The sequence below is a fragment of the Neodothiora populina genome (assembly GCF_041146345.1).
Source record: "Neodothiora populina strain CPC 39397 chromosome Unknown canker_contig_12, whole genome shotgun sequence".
Lineage (NCBI taxonomy): Eukaryota > Fungi > Ascomycota > Dothideomycetes > Dothideales > Dothioraceae > Neodothiora > Neodothiora populina.
Genome location: NW_027191404.1, coordinates 1022895 through 1041990, shown reverse-complemented (window position 1 = coordinate 1041990; position 19096 = coordinate 1022895). Strand labels below are relative to the sequence as shown.

The 19096-nt window shown below is 52.1% G+C and overlaps 6 protein-coding genes across 7 annotated transcripts; 3 read left to right on the top strand and 3 right to left on the bottom strand.

Moving 5' to 3' along the window:
* Positions 1-1325: 1325 nt before the first annotated feature.
* Positions 1326-3449, bottom strand: AAFC00_001050 (uncharacterized protein; the record flags this gene model as incomplete). The annotated part of the gene is made up of 2 exons (XM_069340186.1): positions 1326-3341; positions 3408-3449. 2 exons carry the CDS (start codon positions 3447-3449, stop codon positions 1326-1328), a joined length of 2058 nt encoding a protein of 685 aa, XP_069203660.1.
* A 496-nt stretch (positions 3450-3945) lies between these two features.
* Positions 3946-5130, top strand: AAFC00_001049 (uncharacterized protein; the record flags this gene model as incomplete). Its single annotated transcript, XM_069340183.1, has 4 exons — positions 3946-4305; positions 4377-4477; positions 4536-4891; positions 4949-5130. The coding sequence occupies 4 exons, from the start codon at positions 3946-3948 to the stop codon at positions 5128-5130; spliced, it is 999 nt and encodes a 332-aa protein (XP_069203659.1).
* Positions 5131-5347: 217 nt separating this feature from the next.
* AAFC00_001048 (uncharacterized protein) lies at positions 5348-6660 on the bottom strand (the record flags this gene model as incomplete). The annotated part of the gene is made up of 2 exons (XM_069340182.1): positions 5348-6089; positions 6179-6660. 2 exons carry the CDS (start codon positions 6658-6660, stop codon positions 5348-5350), a joined length of 1224 nt encoding a protein of 407 aa, XP_069203658.1.
* Positions 6661-8561: 1901 nt separating this feature from the next.
* On the top strand, positions 8562-9564 carry AAFC00_001047 (60S ribosomal protein eL19; the record flags this gene model as incomplete). Of its 2 annotated transcripts, XM_069340181.1 has the most annotated exons (4): positions 8562-8563; positions 8726-8995; positions 9176-9326; positions 9409-9564. In XM_069340181.1, coding segments are annotated over 4 exons (579 nt in total). The 2 variants fall into 2 exon arrangements, with proteins under 2 accessions (XP_069203657.1, XP_069203656.1); XM_069347891.1 differs by lacking the exon at positions 8562-8563 and having other exon boundaries at positions 8700-8995.
* A 978-nt stretch (positions 9565-10542) lies between these two features.
* Positions 10543-12393, top strand: AAFC00_001046 (uncharacterized protein; the record flags this gene model as incomplete). The annotated part of the gene is made up of 3 exons (XM_069340180.1): positions 10543-10605; positions 10648-11457; positions 11593-12393. The coding sequence occupies 3 exons, from the start codon at positions 10543-10545 to the stop codon at positions 12391-12393; spliced, it is 1674 nt and encodes a 557-aa protein (XP_069203655.1).
* Positions 12394-13456: 1063 nt separating this feature from the next.
* Positions 13457-18808, bottom strand: AAFC00_001045 (uncharacterized protein; the record flags this gene model as incomplete). The annotated part of the gene is made up of 1 exon (XM_069340179.1): positions 13457-18808. One exon carries the CDS (start codon positions 18806-18808, stop codon positions 13457-13459), a length of 5352 nt encoding a protein of 1783 aa, XP_069203654.1.
* Positions 18809-19096: the final 288 nt, after the last annotated feature.

Genomic DNA, 19096 nt, shown 5'->3' with positions numbered 1-19096 from the left:
TGACGCTGTAACTCCTGCAACTTTTACAGCACCCCTGTGGCGACTGAAAAGTGACTCACGACTTGAACGGGCAGATGTCTTGCGTTAGATACCAGGGAGTGCACAAACGCCTGACATCAATTGTCGGTCATCACTACTTCCTATTGATCGAGTATAGCCTGGCTTGAATTGGAGCTTGGGAACAGAAGAGAGGAATATCCGCGCAGAAGTCAATGTCGAGAATCATGGAGAGTGGATATCGTCGGATATGTAAGTGTTATGTTACATCGAGCAGCAAGGTATTGATTAAGTAGGAGGCTTGAAATCGAGGGACATGGGTTTCAGACACGGGGGAAGATGGTTATGAGAATGCGGTCGTGTGAGTATTCTTGAGGTTTACCATGGGAAAAGGAACCCCTGACAGATAAGTCTTGCGCTGGACTGCGGAGGATTTCTCCGTCTCCGGTGCTAGGCACCTAGCTAGTATTGGGGGCCACGGATCGAGAAGTTGAGAAGGAGATGGAGAACGAAAAGGGGGAAGGGGAAAGGCGGTCGTCCATTACTGTTTTGCTTTCCCTTCTTGTTCGGCTATGGGAGACAAAGAGAGTGAGAGGGAGGGTCACCCAGTCCTGCTGGCGGATGCTTCGGAACGACATTGTATGTATATCCTAGACGCGCGTTATATACCTCGCCTGTCCATCTTTGCTCTTCTTCGTCACTCTTCCTTGCTCGTCTCGTGCTTGTGGTCTTTGTTCTTGGTGTTTAGTGGTTTCTACTCCGGTAGTATCAATTACAAGAATCGGAATTAAGGAGGTTTGAGTCGGTGATGTTCTCCTGTGTGGGAAAACTGGAGGAAGGGAAAAGAGACCGAGTGATGATTGCTTATGATAACATGATAAGCATGAGATTGGTCCTCTGGACGAACAGTAGACAGGGCCGTTGCACTCAACGATCTTGGTCCTATAGGACAATTCCCCACTGTTTCTGTGCGCGAGTATTTAGTGGTAGTTGGTCATAGACCCGACATATCAATACTCGATAGTCAACACCCCCTTCCCTCCCTTTAAGTAAAGATGCTATAAAAGACAAGAAGAAGAAAAGGAAGAAGAAGAAATAAAAGACGAACCACGCCGTAGCGTGACACCGCAAGAAGAATGTAAAGAGCGCAACGACAACAACGAAGAAGGAGAAAATAAACTGTTATCCACCCCTTCCGTTCTCAAAACCCCTAGTGCTGTTGCTATTCAATGATGACTTACCCCATCAGACGAAGAACGGTCGTGGTCGTCATCGTCATCATAGAGGATCGGTTGTCAATCTTCTCCTTCTCCTTCTTCTTCACAGTCCTACTTGAAAAAACTGGCACCAGCGCCGCCCCGATTCCTCTTCAGCGGGGAGAACTGAAATGCGCCGTCCGCACTCTCCATCAGCAACCCACTGGCTTTGGTCTTTGGCTTTCTCGCTCCCGCAGCATTGCCAAAAGCCGAACCTGTGGCTCCAGACAGGACACTGCCACCCTTGAAAACTCCGAAACGGCCAGGCAGTGGTTTCGACGACGTGGCGTTGTCGTTGGCGTTGTTGTTGTTGTCATCGTCGTCGTCAAACAGAGTCTTGACCAGTCCGCCGAGCTTGCGTTTCTTGCTCTTTTGCTTCTCCTTTTGCGACTTGTCCATTCTCGTCGTCGGCTCTGGGTCGAGGACAAAAGAAGTGAAGGTCGCGAGAGATTTGCGGACTTTTTGTTTGGGTTTGCGTTGCTGGGCGTTCTCTTTGCCTTCCGCTGCTGCTGGTTTGGAGGTGGTACCATCGTCATCTTCGCCACCTTTCAGTGGGATCTTGCTGACGGTCGTCTTGGACTGCTTCGCTGTCGAAGATTTCTTTGGCTGCTGGGCGGACATTGCTTCTTCGTCTTCTTCATTGTCGTCTTCGTCCTCCTCTTCGACCTTTTCTAGCTGTTCGATGGGTTTTGGTGCTTTCTTGGCTCGGCCCGAGGATCCAGACGTCGCAGAAGATGCTGTTTTCTCAATGTTTGCTTCGTTGGCGGGCACGGGGGCAAGTGGCAATTTCTTGAGCTTTGTTGTCTTTGCGACAGCTGCAGGAGAAGCTACGTCGTCCGAGTCGGCTTCAGAATCTGACGCACCGTGGCCGGCATTTGAAGATGGCGATCCCTCGGGCTGGATACTCAATGTGCGGTTCAAAAAAGGCGTGATGCTAAAGGTCGATTTGTCTCCCACAGCGGCCGCTGCGGCTGCGGCAGCGGCTTTTCGTCCCTTTTTGGCGGGCTTGTCTTGACCTGGTGTGCCTAGTTTCTGAGAGTCTGGGTCGATTTCGCCCGCTTTTCTCTTCTTCGTCGCTGGTTTGGTTGTTTCTGTCGTTGACTTCTTTGATTTGGTGATGGGTATGATGTTGGTTTGGACGCTTGCGGCAGCTGCGTGTTGGGCTTCGGCCAGTTGATCTTCGGTTTCCTTGAGTCTCGCTTTGGTCGACTTGAGCTTTGAGCGGAACTGGTTCAGCTTGTCGTCGAGCAGAGCCTTTGTGGCTTCCCAGTCCTGTTGGCTTTTTGAGAGCGTCTTTTCAACTCTCTCTCGCTCCTTCTTGTCGGCTGCGAGTTGTCGTCTGGCATCTTCGAGCTGGACCTCGAATCCCGCCTCGTTCTCGGCGAGTTTGGCGTCATTGGCCGACTTCTTCTGGTCACTCTTCTCCAGCCGCTCGATCTCTGCTCGCGCACTGTCCAGAGCCTCCTCTGCCTTTTCGCGCTTGCGCTTCTCGCGCGTCAGGGACTTTTGCAAGTCTGACAGCTGCTCTTCCTGGTCGAGTTCGAAGACGGTGTTCCTGCGCTTCGCCTGTGCGCGCTTCGTCTCGGATCTGGAGTGTTCGAGTTGGACCTGGATCTCGCTCAACTGACGCTGCAGTGACAGCTTCTCGGTCAGCAGAGAGTCGTTGGACGAGAGGCGGGCGCGGAGGTATTCGAGTTCGGGTTTGAGAGTAGACAATTCGCGAGTCAACTCGAGTTTCTCGGTCAGGAGTTTTTCAGAGTCGGTGGTGATGTTGTGTAGCGCCTTCGTCTCGGCTCTCAACATGCTGACCTCCTGGTCCATTGCGCGCAGCTCGGCTTCGAGGTCTGTGGCGCGCGCCTCTGCATCTTCTGCGCGCGCCAGATTGTCCTGCACCAATTTCTCGAGACTCTCGGCGCGATCTTCTTCTTGGGCGAGCAGGTCGCGCAACTCCTCGGAGTCGTCCTCCAGTATGTGCGACTGAGCGCGGAGCTTGCGGATTGATTCATCCTTGGATAGAATGTCGATTAGGTGCGTGCTGCGATTATATGCAAGTTCGAGCTGTGATGACTGCAGAGACAGCTGGTCGTACTGCAGATGAGTAGCGGTCAGGACAGAGACACATGGAAAACAAGGAAGGGACTGGTGAGCAAATACATTACTGTCGAGGGAAGTATGCATTGTAGATACCACTGCCATGGTGATGGGAGGGTGTATCTGACCACAGAAGAGAAGAAAAAGGGTAGGTGTATGTTTGTTGTATCATGCGGCAATGATGAGGGTTATTTTCAAGGATAGATGATGATGATAATGATGATGATTACGATGATTGTGTTATGCTATAGCCGGGCAGTCGGGGTCGTCGGGTCTCTGCTCTGGATCCAAACAAACATTGCCAAGGCTCTGGCTCTTTCTCTTTCTGCCGTTCCTTCACCAGAACGCGAAACACGACAGGCACGCGGACCTGTTCCTTTGTACCTTTGTATATCGGGGCAAGGCCGGCGTCATGATTCCCCGCCTTCCGAGTACAGACTACAGTATCCGTACAGATCAGGTGGGTACGTGGAGCTCGAGGTAACAACTGGAGGCCAGTCTTGGCAGGTACGAGCACAAGACAAGCAACGACACGCAACACGTAGACAACTACTCTGCTGCGAGTAATACACAATACACAACACCCACATAATCCCCGACGATGAGGTTCTTCACAGCCTTGACAGCTGCTCTGCTGCCATTCACAGCCCTCGCCGCCAAAAAGCCCTCGTCCAAGTCGGTCGACAGGTTCGCCGGATACAACAAGCAACAGCTCAGCGCCGCTTCCGCTCTCAAGCTCGACGACAATGTCTACGCCGACCTGACCAAGGCTCCCCGCGACTACTCGGTCGCTGTGCTTCTGACCGCTCTGGAGGCGAGGTTCGGATGTGTGCTCTGCCAGGACTTCCAGCCAGAGTGGAATCTGCTGGCCAAGAGTTGGGCAAAGGGTGACAAGGACAGCCAGTCGAGACTCGTCTTTGGCACTCTGGACTTTGCCAATGGACAGAAGACGTTCCAGTCTGTACGTTGATGACCTCCGATTTCCATCGTATGTCTTTCAACGCGTCCGGCGCTGACATTTTCCATCTGCAGTTGATGCTGCAAACCGCCCCCGTCCTCCTCCTCTTTCCTCCCACCCTCGGTCCAGACGCCAAACCAGATGGCGCCCCTGTCCGCTTCGACTTCTCCACGGGGTAAGACAGAGACCTTGTTACAGTCTTGTGATGCATCCAGCTGACACTTGGACCGCAGCACCAACCGCGCTGAACCCATCCACGCCTGGCTAGGCCGCCATCTCCCTTCCTCTCCCACCCCGCCCTTCAACCGTCCATTCAACTGGATGAAGCTGATCATCACCACCGTCTCCGTCCTCGGCTTCATCACTCTCGCCGCCGTCGCCGGTCCCTATGTTCTTCCTCTGCTGCAGAACCGCAATCTCTGGGCTGCCATCAGCATCATCGCCGTCCTGCTCTTCACTTCTGGCCACATGTTCAACCACATCAGAAAGGTTCCATACATCGCCGGTGACGGCAAGGGCGGCATCTCCTACTTTGCCGGTGGCTTCCAGAACCAGTTCGGTCTTGAGACCCAGATTGTCGCTGCCATGTGTATGTTTCATTTCTGCCTACCCACACTTGTTTCCATTTCGCTGACTTGTCTCTCAGACGGCATCCTTGCTTTCGCCACCATTTCCCTCGCCCTCAAGGTTCCTAGAGTCGTCGACCCCAAGGTCCAGGGCATAATGATCATTGTCTGGGGTGGTGTCATGCTGGCCATGTACAGTTTTTTGTTGTCCGTCTTCAGAATGAAGAACGGCGGATACCCCTTCTGGTTGCCCCCTTTCTAGATTCTTTTACTCCAATTGGCAGTAACAAGGTTGTTGAAATGGTGCCCCTTGTCTTTTTTGTTCGAGGAGGTTAGATGTCTGGATTGATAGTGTAGTCTGAATATCATGCACAAAAAGTCATACCATGAGAAGAAAAAAGACTGCCAAGTCTCTCTGCACCAGAGCTGATGGTTGTTTCTGCTCGTACTTGTGTTACACTTATCTAGTGACAACGGAATCAACAACTCGTGCCGTTCCCACCAAACTCGACCCCGCCAACATCAACCACACTGACCGTAACCCTATTACTCTCACCACCAAGCACGCCTCCACCAGCAACCATGACCTTTCCCGTTCCCCGCTTCTCGACCCTCAAACTCCTAGAATAACTCGTGCCCTCCGGCGTGTCCAGCGTCGTCCACCCGCCACACTGATCATCAGGCCCAAAGTCACCAGAATGAACAAACAACTCAGGCGAAGATCCACACGTCACGACGACGGCGCCTTTTGGATCTTTGCCGTGGCCGAGGGGTGCATAGACGACATACGGCGAGCCAACAGGAACAGTGCCGTCGTCTGCGATAATCGCATGACCAGGCTTATCGTCAAACGTCAAAGGCGAGTCAGAGACGCGGTAATACACCGCGAAATCCGCCTCTGGAGCACCGTAGAACTCGTACGTCATGATATACTTCGGCTCGCTGTCGTTCTGTCCCGGCAGTCTGGCGACGGTCGTCATGCCCGGCCGGAAAGTGTAGTTGTCGTAGCGCACGTCGTTGACGATTTCGCCCCAGCTGTGCAGGTCGGACGAGACTTGGTGCACCAGTTTCTGCCCGTGTAAGGGGTCTCGCTGGTCGCTATAGAAACACACGATTTGGGACTCGTAGACCATCAGGAAGGGTTCCCAGACGGGGGTGAGGCCGTTGTTGGGCAGGGCTTCGCCGCCGCGCGCGACGTGCGATATGAAGGTCCATGTGTATCTGTTTGGGTTTTCCCCAGGGGCTGTTAGTCGAGGCTCTTTTTCTTGTTTGGCTTGCTGCTGCTGGGAGCGAGAAGGAAGAATACGAACCCTTTGTCATAGCTCGCATACACATCAATCAGCGTCTCGGACAAATCGTCCGGAATCGAATTGCCCGCCAACAACACGGTGCCCTTTTCGAAGTCGCCAATCGTCTCGGGCAGCTCGTACAAAAAGGGTTGGTAGCGCAGTCCCCATCCGTTGACTTGATCGTAGACTCGCGACCGCTCACTCCAGGTCTGTCCGCCGTCCGAGGAGGCATAGATAGGAAAATAGGGGTTCGAGTTGTTGTTGTAGAGGTAGTTCTCCCATGTCGCTAGTACTGTTTCTTCTTTATCTCCGTCATCGCATGTCAGGGCTAGAGTGCGGGCGTAAAGGGTGCGTGGGATGGTGTAGTTGGATGGGGGGTCGAAGATGGTCACGTTCGAGACCGTGATGTTGCTGGGGGAGATATGATGTCTGTTTATTGCTTTGCCCAGTGCTGTGGGTACTATCGCTACTGCTGCAGCCAGCAAGATCTGAGAGATATGCATCCTTGCTTGCTATACTTCGAGCAACACGAAGACAGATTCATATGACGAAAAGAAAGAACAACGGACATGTACTACCTTTATTTATATTACCACCATACCTATGTCATCCAGTTCATTAAACAGAACCGGGAGAATTGCCCATACTCTGCAGGTCCGAGATGCTCGAAGAAAAGAACGGCGGCATCTGCAGAGCGGTCATGCTGCCGAAGGGAACCAAGGTCATGCAAGGTACTCGACTCCAATATCCTTGCCGACTCACAGCATTACAAGTATAGATGGCTCGGGAAGAGTGTTATGCGATGAAGATCAATGTTGATCCTTTCCGACTTGGATCTCCAGTCCCCATGAATCTACCCCGCAGCTCGCCCACGCTACCTACAGAAGGGCATCATTTGGGGAATTGACCCTACTCGCTTCGGTAGAATTCAGAGAAAGTCGACAAGGAATCCGGAAGAAATATATTGAGCATGTCTTTCGATTTTGCCGTGGATCTGAGAGGACAAAAGCATGATATCGAAATGCCGACCGCTGTTCTTCGTCGGTCCACTTGCCTCCATGGGCCAGGTTTGCGAGAGTGTTAGTCTGCCAGTACGCTTGACTTCGCCAACAAGTTTCGTACCAAACCATGATCAAGCCATTGATATAATTTGCATCGAGGGAGCTTTGGAGTGAAATGGACCAGATTTGAGTCAAGTTGGCACCTGACCTCGAAGGCGCGTCGCACCGATGATGCGCCCTCGTAGTTAGTCCCACTGCTTCGAGAGCAACTTCTTCACAGGCAACTTGCTCCGACACAAGCGATCGAAGTGATCTATCGATCTCGAGAGCACAGTCGGTTCATACAGCGAAATGTAAGTTGGTCCGGGAGTAATCCGTTCGTTTGCACACGGCCTCGTCTGCACCGGAGCAGGACTCGACTCAAAAGGTCGAGTGCGCGTCTGGCGCAGTCGTCTTATATTGCTTTTCAAATGTCACAAGTACTGGCAAGAATCCGCATGATGGACTCATTTCCAGAGGCATCATCGAATCCCGTGGTGCAGGCCAAAATCAGAACATCGTTGTCTCGCTACCACCTGCGCTGGACTTCAACTTGCGTAGTTTGAACAGTCTACTTTGACGAGTGCAGACACTCGTGAGAAAGTGTGGCGAGCGCAGTAAAGCGAACCTGCTCATGATCTCAAGCTAAATAGGTTGTCAAATATCTGCCTAGGCATAGAGCTGTGTGCTGTTACAATGAATGCTATTCATCCTTCTACCTACGGCATGCTTATTCGTGGCATGAAAACACGATCTGGAACATATGGCGAATTTAATGATCACATACCGACGACGGCAGGCCTCCACGATTAAGCCTCGTCATTGCGTTGAGGAATGGCAATGCCACTTTGCAAGTAGCAAGGAGTCCTTCGATGGAATAGACGTGAAATGCATTAGGTGAACGGGGTTGAAGAATGGCAGTGTCCCACAGAAAATGTACATGTCAAGTCACAAAGGCAGTGATACTACGGGTGCTAGTCCACGCTGAATTGCCAGATACTAGACACGCCGCACATACTCAAGAATAGAGCCCAAATGAATTATGCGATAATCTTCGAGAACATTACTTAGCTACCGTATATAGGTGAGATGGCCATCAATCAGCCTCTCATCATCATCTGCTCACACAAACCCAAGTACAAACAGCTTCGGCTTTGCATACAGAGTCACGGGCTTGGCGCTTCCTAAGCGAGGACACACAAGTCGGAAAGCGGGGTTAGTAAAAAGGAAGCAAAGTTGGTCACGTGCAAGGATTAGCGTCTGTCATTCCATCACAACGCCGCCTTCGACTTTGACCTTTTTCACGCCCAGCGAGCGACGACATTGACAACGACCATCGACCGCATCCAGATTCCCTATTCAAGATGTTAGTCTAATCCCCGTCGTCCGGAGAGAGTGTTGCAAGCAGCAGATTCTGGCCGCCCCATCGACATGTAGCACTTAGTTGCGAGACTCTGCCTCGCACGCCTCCTCCGGGCGGCAAAAAGTCATCCATCGCACAAATGGCTGACAAAAGTCCAACAAACAGGGTCAACCTCCGTACTCAGAAGCGCCTGGCTGCCGCAGTCGTAGGCTGTGGCAAGCGCAAGATCTGGCTCGACCCCAACGAGATGAGCGAGATCTCCAACGCCAACTCTCGCCAGACCATCCGCAAGCTCGTCTCCGATGGCCTCATCATCCGCAAGCCCGTTACCATGCACTCTCGCTCCCGCGCCAGAGAGCTCACCGCTGCCCGCCGCATCGGTCGTCACCGTGGCTTCGGTAAGAGAAAGGGTACCAAGGATGCTCGTATGCCCAGGTATGACGAATTTTCACCCCCTGTCTTTTGAGGGGTTACGACCTCGACGGAGCAAACCATCATCACCACCCATGATGACTAGGCAAAAGTCATCAGAAGAAGGAGAGAAACAGAAGAAGAAAACTACTTTAAATTGATGGGATAAGAAAAAAAACAATATATTGACGAAGTCACGTATAGCCAAGTCGTGTGGATGCGCCGTCTCCGTGTCCTCCGTCGTCTTCTAGTCAAGTACCGCGCTGCCGGCAAGATCGACAAGCACCTTTACCACGAGCTCTACCACCTGAGCAAGGGTAACACCTTCAAGCACAAGCGTGCCCTTGTTGAGCACGTAAGTCAACCATCCAGCTCCATGTCATAAATCATGACATCATCGCCAACGTCCATCCACCTTTTCTAACACCATACCACAGATCCACAAGGCCAAGGCCGAGAAGGCTCGTGAGCTCAAGCTCAAGGAGGAGATGGACGCCAAGCGCGCAAAGACCAAGGCTGCTCGCGAGAGGAGACAGGAGCGCATCAACGAGAAGAGGAACGCCATTGCCGCCGAGGACGAGGTCAAGGCCTAAATTATGAATTGTTCCAGCGGTGGCGCAGTTTGATGATAACCAAAAATGCACAAGTCTGTTCCGACGGTGCTTTCCAAGGTGTGAAGGGTGTTTCTCTCTCTCTGTTGTTCGTGGGCTACAGGTATTCAGTTTGCTGGCGTGCGATTGAGGGAAAACCGATACGGATCAGTACACGCAATTCTGCATGTACGTTGGTTTTATGCAACGAGGGCAAATATGATCCAAATACGTCTTTCTTCCCACACGGTGTGACACATGGTGAATTGATGCTGGTAATTTGCTCTTTAATATCTCGATATAGCTTCACCCTTGGACGTGTATCGAAACCTTTGCCATCGCTCGGCGCCACTTCTTCATTGCAGTAAACTTGTTTTGGTGAGTCCAGCTCCGAGCAGAAACGACTACGTCGATTGAAGCATGCTAGGAAATCCCAAGACTCCGGTTCCATCCCGTCATTGTTGGTGCACCGCACGACGAGTGGCTTCGGATAGCTAAGGTACCTACACACTGCCACAAAGAACACCCTGCGCAGGACCCACCAACACCTCCATGCTGCGCACCAATACCTCCATGCTGCGTTTGGCGCCTCACTCATTCCCCATCATCTCCAAGTAGTCAACCACTCACATGTCTCCACACGCGCTCGGGATAATCTATCTAGCCTTGGCAGATTTATCATTCGCTGTCAATGGCTGAACATGATCAAGAGCTTCCTGTCTCACCTCACCTTGCCTTCATGCTGCGCATCACTATGAGCTCAATATATCGTTTCGTGGCGAGTCTGATGCTCTTCGTTGAGACCGAGTCGAGTAGATAAAGTGCGAACAGGTCCTCAGGTACGAAGATTTTAGCAGCATTGCTGAATGGCATATGCTATTCTCGTTCCATTTCGCACTCAGCAATATACTACAGCTCAAGAAATCAGACGAACCTCCTCAGGACGTCTGACACTCCGGATCTACGATGTCGGGATCAACCATGCTGAATGATGCTGAACTGGAAGGTCTTACTCATGGCGTTCAAGATTTTCACACTACTGCTGTCCAGCATCAGAATGACATTGTCAACCTTGAAAAAGATTAGAACAATCTCATCAGTAGCTACCGGCGGTTACGCAGTGATTACGAAGAGGAGAGGGAAGCTCGTGAAAAGTACAAGAAGCTATGCCAAGGACAAGACCGTAACCCGTTTGTCCTTGTACTCGTCGATGGCGATGGCGATGGTTACGTTTTCGAGGACGCTCTCATCAAATCTGGTGCCGATGGTGGTGTGCGAGCAGCCAATCTTCTTGATGCTGTTGTTAAGGAGAAACTCCTAGAGCTGGGTCACACTGCATTGGATTTCACAATCATGGTTCGTATCTACGCAAATCTGGCAGGCCTCTCGAGAACCCTTGCCCGTGCCGGAGTGGCTGGTAATGAAGCGCGCTCTATAGCACCCTTCGTTGCAGGCTTCAATCGTGCACGGGATCTTTTCGACTTTGTCGATGTTGGTGAAGAGAAAGAAACCGCCGACTTTAAGATTCGCGAGATGTTCAGGTTATTTGCTGATAACCCTCAATGCAAGCGCATCTTCTTTGCAGGTTGCCATGATGGCGGTTACCATACCATGTTGACATCATATATGGGCAGAGCTGATCGTATCTCTTTGATCCGTGGCGTTAACATGCGCCCCTACTGCTTCGGTCTTCAACTGAAAATTGAAGACCCATTCACAGTCTTCCGTTCATCTCCTCTAAGAGACGACATTCATACCCTGCGTCCAGCCTTTCCTAACATCGGTGATGGCTCTCTCCGAGCAGCACCATATCAACCGAGCAATCCACAGCGCAGTGTCAACCTTACACCTCTACACCTTGCAGCTCATAGTGGGTCCAGCTCTCAGCCTGTACGGGTGAGTCATGCTAGGTCATACATACGATTTCTTTACCGGCTTTGACTTTACTGCATTCCGGAGTCGACATATCCCATTATTCGCAATACTTCATCGATGACGCCAAGGACTGCAAGCAGCTGACAGCTCTTATAGGTGGCTGGGAATAGTAGCCAGGCGACCATTGATGGTAGAAGAGATAGCGGGAGTAATTTGCATAATACAGCCTCTTCCAGGACTGCTTCGTCACGCACGATCAATGGAGATCACGGCCCCAGTCCTTCTGCTTCACAGCATTCAGATACGAGCGCAACAGTCCAGGTCACGGTGACTGAAACTTACTTACCCCGATGGAGTTCGGAGAGAGAAGGCCTCATCCCCATCAATCGTGACGGCCATCGCCTAGATTTCTACAAAGAGCCGCCCTCCAATGACCTTTTCGCTGCGTACAACAAGCGTACCCAGGCTCGGAAACAGTGTAACGACTTTCAGTTCCTCGGATTTTGTGAGAAAGGAGCGCGTTGTATCTACATCCACAGCCATAGTCCGCTCGAGCCACCATTCAAGAGAGTATTAGAGAGTATTCTCCGGACCTCTCCATGCCCTGCAAAAGGAGAATGCCGTCTCAAAGAGTGCTATCGCGGGCACATCTGCACTCAACCTGGATGTAACGGTAGTGAAGGAGGAAAGGCTTGTAAGCTCAAAAAAGCCATGCACGGCATCGACACTGTGGTAGACTCATGGGCACCCGCGGTTTCAATTTCTACGAGAGAGAAGAAGCCTTTGGCAATGAGAGGTCAGACATCTACGCCGTCCTCAAAGTCTGTCAGTGACGAGTCATCCCCAACTTCCACTGTCACGACATCCTCGGGCATGGACAGAAATGAGGGCTCTGACTTAGGTGAACCGTTGACAGAGAACCCTTGCCGAGAACGGGTTATATGGCGCGAGAAATAAGAATATGGATGGACACCCATAAGCTTGTTAAGTGTTGAGGTTTTGAGGAAGTGCTTTTGAGAGTAATACATCGTTTGCGAAGCTAAGTGACGACGGTATGACTGTAAAAGCAGTAAGAGCAGTGGTGGTGGTGGTAGTAGTAGTAATGGCCATCAGTTGCCAGTCAGAGGTATATATACACAGCATACCGCTGAGCTCCTTGTGATGAAGTAGGAGAAGGGTTGTCTTATCTACGTAACCAGACAGAAGTCCTATACAAAAGATGGCTCTCTACTGCACTGCGAAATCGACAGCCATATCTAAAGCATCATGGCCTTTTCATCGACCTTAAAATTATGTGAGACCTTTAATTCCTGCATCTTCCTTCCAGTACGAGAGCAGCAGCAGCAGCAGCAGCAGCAGGCAAGAACACGGGAAGCCCCAACAAACAGCATCGCAAACATGAGAAAGCAAATGACGAAAAGTATCGATCTCGACATCAAACGCATCTGAAAATTATCTTTCTTGACATTATGTTGTTACATGCGTGTGTATCTTTTGATATATGCATTGATGCAAGAACGGGCACAGCAAAAAGAAGATCTAAAGCAAGTCTTCTCGTTTTTCGCTGCAACGCTCAGAGATTCGAGGAAATCGAAACAACAAGAATGATAAAAAAAAGGTGTAGAACAAGAAATCCAAGGCGAAAAAAACGACAGAAAAGAAAAACCAACAAACAGCATGCGCGCATGACATGGGTGGGGGTATATATATATAGAGATATTGGGGAAATCCGCCGTTCCTTCCTCCTGTATATTTCCAATTCTTTCCTGACAATTCCTTCCTTGTTCTCCCCCCCCCCCCCCTTTCCCTGGTTTTTCATTTATTTTTGCCTCCTCCGGATGATGTGGATATAAAAGAAAGAACAGCGCCGGTTGATTTTCGCCTCGCTAAATAACAAAAAAGGAAACAAAGATTTCGACAAAATCCAACAAATGGAATATGGGAAAAGCCTGATTGTCGAAGTGAGAAATTAAGATCGGTCGATGATGATGACGATGATGATGATGGTGATGATATGCATCTATTCTAGTCCTTTCCTCAAAGAGGATATTTCTCCGTCGCCCAAAGCAGCGAGCCACAGGCAGCGACTGAGGACTTCTTGATTGGGTTGTATGGTGTATCTCGAGCTCGCATCGAGAAGTCTCAAGACGCCTTTGACAATGGTGGCGGCTGTTCTTTGACGCTCGAAGTTGATCAGTTGCTCTGGTTCGCGTCCCTCTGTGGGCCTTCTGCTCGCGCCTGGTGGGACAGTCGCGGGCTTCTGCGCGTTGAGCGCTAGATCTCGCGTGTAGACTCCTACGAAAGGAATGACGCCTTTGTCCTCTCCAACTTCTGATTCTTCCAATGTGGCTGCTGCAGACTCCATCTCTGCTCGCAAGACGGCAAAGTTGCGCATGGGACTCACGAGCGCTTCCAGACGCTTCAGGATGTCCTTTTCGGCTGAGGGGACCAAGGCCCATGTTTTGTCGAGGCGCGAGAGATCCGAGGACAGGAGGCCGATGGCGATCTGAGCGGTTGTGGCGAAATTGCGGAGCCTGCTGTGAGCGTGATTGGCTGTGTGAATGAATTTGGTGATACAAGTCGCTCTTTCCTCCGGTGTGGCGCATAGGAGAACGGAGGAAATACACCATTTGATGACCAGGTTGAAACGAGCGATAATTAAATCTATACTGCTGATCTCGCTGGACGGAGACGATAGTGAGTGCGTGTACTGTGCCCAGTCCCGAATCGCTGGTGGATTTGGCGACCAAGACAAATTTACCAAGTCTTTCCAATCTATACAGTCAAGTGCGTCTTTCTCTATCAATGTGAATTGACCTGCCAAGACAGATGAGCTGTATGCTAGAATGAAAGGCGTGTGGTGGGATGGTATATGACGCGGCAGATGCAGTCGCAATGGCGGTCCTTTGCGCTGCTTGCGCGGTGTGAAGCTCATTTGCTTGTCGTGATCCTCCTCAGACGAGCGGTTTGTCATGACTGGAGAGTCGGAATGAGGAGGTGGGCCCGGCGTTAACATAGATGGAGTCGGCGCTATCGACGCAGCGTCAGACAGTGCTCCCACAGTTGCTGGTGGAGTAGGCGGGTGTGAATTGTGAACATGATGCACAAATTTAGCAGATTGCTGAACATCAGCAGAATCCTCGTCGTCAAGCAGAAAGCTTCGCTGGGCGTAGTGCTGTGAAGGAGCCCACATGGCGCTTGCTGCACGTCTGACGGAGCCAGCTTCTGCAAGAGATTCATTATCGTCCAGCAGGAAAGTCGACCTCGTGCGATCAGAAGAGGTGACTTCGCTGTTAGACCGCTTACTACTGGAAAAACTGCATCCAGCTCTTGTCTGCTGTTCCGCAAATTCTTGCTTTCTAACGTATGGGTCTTCGACCGACCAGATATGCTGCCCGCCTGGTGAAAGCAGCCGTGGCTCTGGAGACAACAAGACTCTCGACGATCGCCGCCACCTCTTCAGCTCTTTGTCAGAGCCTTGAAGAGAAGCGCCTGTGACGTACACTTGATCCGGGGTGGTCGGGCGTCCCGGTGTGTTGGTGATAGTCTCCCGCGAAGCCCGAGACATTGAATATATGCTGGCACCCATTGTTTCGGTCCTCGGTGTTACTGGGGGAACAGCACCATCATAGATAGACCGGCTGATCGTTCTGAGAGAACTTGAGAGGGTATTGCCGCCGAGGCCCTCACCAGAGCGCTCTAGCGGGGGAAAGTCGTCGGTAAATGGCGAATCGGTATTCGAGTGCGTGTTCTCCGATTGACGGCTTGGCTGAAAGCGACCCTCAAGCTTCATCAAGGTTGTCTCGATATCGCCGTCTTCATCATCCGCGGGTAGTGAAGCCAATCTTTTAATATCCGATTCAAAGGACGGGCGCAGATTTGGCTGCGAAGAATGTGTAGACAGCAGCCTCAAAGAGCTCCTACGTCGGCCGTCCCTTATGATGTTATCCGTAGATTTATCCTTCATCTCGGATCTGAACCACATCGAGGCAATGCTGACAGTGTTCTCGGGCGATAGAAGAGAGCTTGTTGGCGATGAGAAGCTTGGTGAGTACAGCGAGCCAGTAGATTGTCGCCTATGAAGAGTCCCCAAGTCATGGACGGTATCGACAGCTCGGAGATTGCCTCCTGGTCTCCTCCTTAGTAGCCGCGGCGCACCAGCATCGTGGTCTTGCTCCTGTTCCTGCTCTGGCTCTGGCTCAAGCGATCCAGCTCGAATCTCGTCCCTCGGGCTACTTGAGGCCTGGCTAACGGGGGAATGCTGCTGTGCCGGAGTCCCGAGTGCAAGTCCGATCTGGCTTGTTGGAGTTGCCGACGAGTTTTGCGAGCTCTCGGCACCGGATCTGGTGGTCCTTGGAGAATCCGGGGTCGGACTGTAGAACCTTCTGTCCGTAAGGGTGCGACCTGTACCAATGTTGGATCGTGCCGGAATGGGTGGCAAGGGTGCGGTTGGAGGCGGCGAGAGAGGCGCACCCATGATGCTGCCAGCTGACAATTGATGCGCATTGTGACCCCTAGGATTACGGAGCTCGACCAACTCGATCTTCTCGACTGGTGATGTGCGAATGTCGAAGATTGGCAGCATGAAGGTAGGGCTGTTTGTAGTCGGCGTCGCGGTGGGTCTGCTGTAGCTCTCTCCTCTGCTGGCATTTCGGCGATGCTCTTGGAACCATGTAGGCTGGCGAAGAGGCGGAGAACCTAATCCAGTATCATCTACGATGAGAATCGATCGGCTGCTTGTGGTGATATGGCTGTTGAACCGTGTCGGTCCGAGCGGTCTGTCCTTGGCAGGTATAAGATCAGAGTGAGTCCGCGAGCCATGTTCATCGTCGGCGGTCCCCGCAGACTCTGGATTGGAGGCTTGTTGCTTCACCTCTTCGTAGGAGCGTGCAGCCATTGCGGCTAGGGCGTCAGAACGCGGGACCTCACGCTTCGTGGGCCGGTCCAGCGCGGTTGACGGCCTGCCCTGAGATTGACTGGCTCGCAATTTGCGCAAGTCGCCAGAGCTTGTCACTTTATGTCCGGAAGCCAACGACTGGAGAGAGGGTTTGGAGTTATGGCGTGTGCTCAGCGCTCGACGTACGCCGCCGAGAAGTTTCATCACCGCTGGATTAGATATGGAGTCTGGGTGGAGGAGTGAGTTGGCATCGGCATTTGTGCGACTTCGCTCTTGCAAAGTGGATACCACTGGACTCAGCGGGCCAGGTATGAAGACATTTGCAGGGTTTGGAGGAAACAGGCTACCCCTGATGAGAGCACCACGGAAGTGGGATTCTGCTGACAATGGCTCGGGAGTCTCCTCAACCTGAGACGATGTAGGGACACGACCATCTCGCAATGCGTCGGAGAAGCTGCCGCTGCGTTGATGTTTGGAAGTAGGCCTTTTCTGCGGCATTTGTTGGGACTGGGGTAATTGCTGGTGACTTCTCACCTCTGCAGCTTTATGGCTTGTGAAGTTCGGTCTAGACTTCTTCCGCATGGGTATCGAGCAAGAGGTGACATATAGGCTAGTATCACTGAAGGGCGACTCTGGCACACTCTGCTTGCGCCCAGCTTCAGTAGATGAAGAATCGAAATACGACGCACCCCCAGGTCGGATCATATCCGTTGCCTGCATAGCAGAGGGAGGTGTAGCACCTGCCATATCCGGAATGCTGACACCAGAGTCTGATGAAGCAGCTTCGCTGATTTGAGCAGTATACTCGTCCGGAGTATCGTTGTCTCCCCATACGGATGCGCATGTCCTTCTCCAGCATTTCTTCAACTCATTGAGGACTTGGTAATCTCCTCCGCCACCTCCGGGACGTTGTTTCAAGTCATTTGCCAAGCCGTTGACCAAGTCGCAGAAAAGAGAGCGCAAAGCGAAATCGGGCTCGAAGTCGTCCATGAAGTAGTTCAATACCCAATGACGCAATGCGACAAACGTTCGTACTCTGACAATTCGTCCAAATGAGTCGTTTTGCGACACAGCCCAGCGCAAACGCGCGAAGAGGTAGCGCGTCAAATCAGCGGGGGTCATGAATGAGCGATAGGTCAGGAAGAAATCGGACAGAAGGTCGTAGTCCAGGAAACGGACGGAGGTGATCTCCATAATCAACCGCGCCTTCGATGCAGCAATGACCTCGCTCTTTCCCGGCGCATAAGTGACCCATGCTGGATTATCAACGTCCTCGGTAAGCCTAGTATAGATGGACGGATGGATCGCTCTCGGGTCTTCCTGCGGAAAGTGTAAAGGAGGGAAGCGGGCATCTTCGGCAGCTGGGGCTGCGGATGGAGAAAACCATGAGGTGGGTGATCTTCGTAGCGGAGTGTAGCTGAGAGGACGCGGCGGCTTCGGGGTAGAAAACAGTCTGTGAGCACTGTCGTTAGGTTGTTGTTGTTGTTGTTGTTGTTGTTGTTGTGGTTGTTGTGGTTGCAGTGAGCTAAGATCTACAATGCTTGAGAAGGCAGTGTGGATGGAGTTGTGCAGAAAAGCGGTGCCCCGCTCACTGAATTGCGGCGTCCCGAGCCTATAGTGAGGTATAGGAACTTCGAGAAAGGATGAATCCAGGCCGTTGGAGGTCCTGGGCCTCGGAGGGGAAGTGCTACGTCGTCTGAACACCATGTCGGGGCGGACTGAGTCGAAGCTCGGGGACCTCACTTTGTACAGGTGGTCGTCGATCTGACCCTGGCCCGGCCGGCCTTGTATTGGCAGGTAGAGCTCGGAGGAGTTACGAGAGGGCAACAGACGAGCGCCATTCGAGGACTGTGATGCTTGGGATGGGTCGATCGACGTGGGGCCTGGGGGCAGTGATGTAAGAGCAGCAGCGCTCTTGTGCAATTGGTCGTGCCAGGAGTGAGCAGTGTGGTGGGGGAGGTGAAGGTGGAGGTGGTGCTGACGGTGGTGGTGACTCTGCTGCGGTTCCTGCTCCTGCTCCTGCTCCTGCTCCTGCTCCTGCTCCTGCTCCTGCTGCTGCTGAACGTCGGCAGTGCGCGGAGGGGTCAAAGGACGCGCATGATGATGGTTTGTTGCTGCTTGCGATTCGAGCGACTTCCCGACTTGCGCCTTGTTTTGTTCATGTCTCGACAGATGGTCGAGATGATTGCCAGATCGAGCAGACTGGGGCGACTGCTGCTGTTGGGCAACATCGTGCCCCCATCTCCTTTCGTATCTTATTCTAGCCATTTCTGCACTGTCCTTGGCATTTCGAATAGACTTCTTGCGTATTCTTGATCGAGTGGATCGCGTGTTTGATTCTTGTGAGGGACCGGCCTGTGCAGATCTTGTAGGAGATTTATTATCGGATGTCTCTCTTTCTTCTGCACTATCTTCCCTGTTGTGTGCAGTAGATCTTCTTGAGTGCTGGGCACGTGTCGAGGCCCCAGTACTCATGCTGTAGTCATAGCGGGCCGAACGAGGACTTTTTGACACTCTGATAGCAGCAGACAAAAGGCGCGCATGCCTTTGCTTCACTCGTCAAGCACCTACACCACTGCTACTCTATGTAGATCCGACGGCGCGCGCGCACACAACAGCAAGCACAAGCAGGCAGGGCGCTGGTACAGTGAACCGCGATGCGAAAGCAAACGCACAGCACAGCAGCAGATCCCTGTGCAGGGTTGGCTTGATCTGCCACGTCTAGATAGAACAGGTCGTGCTTTTTCGCGGGACTACTGCCGG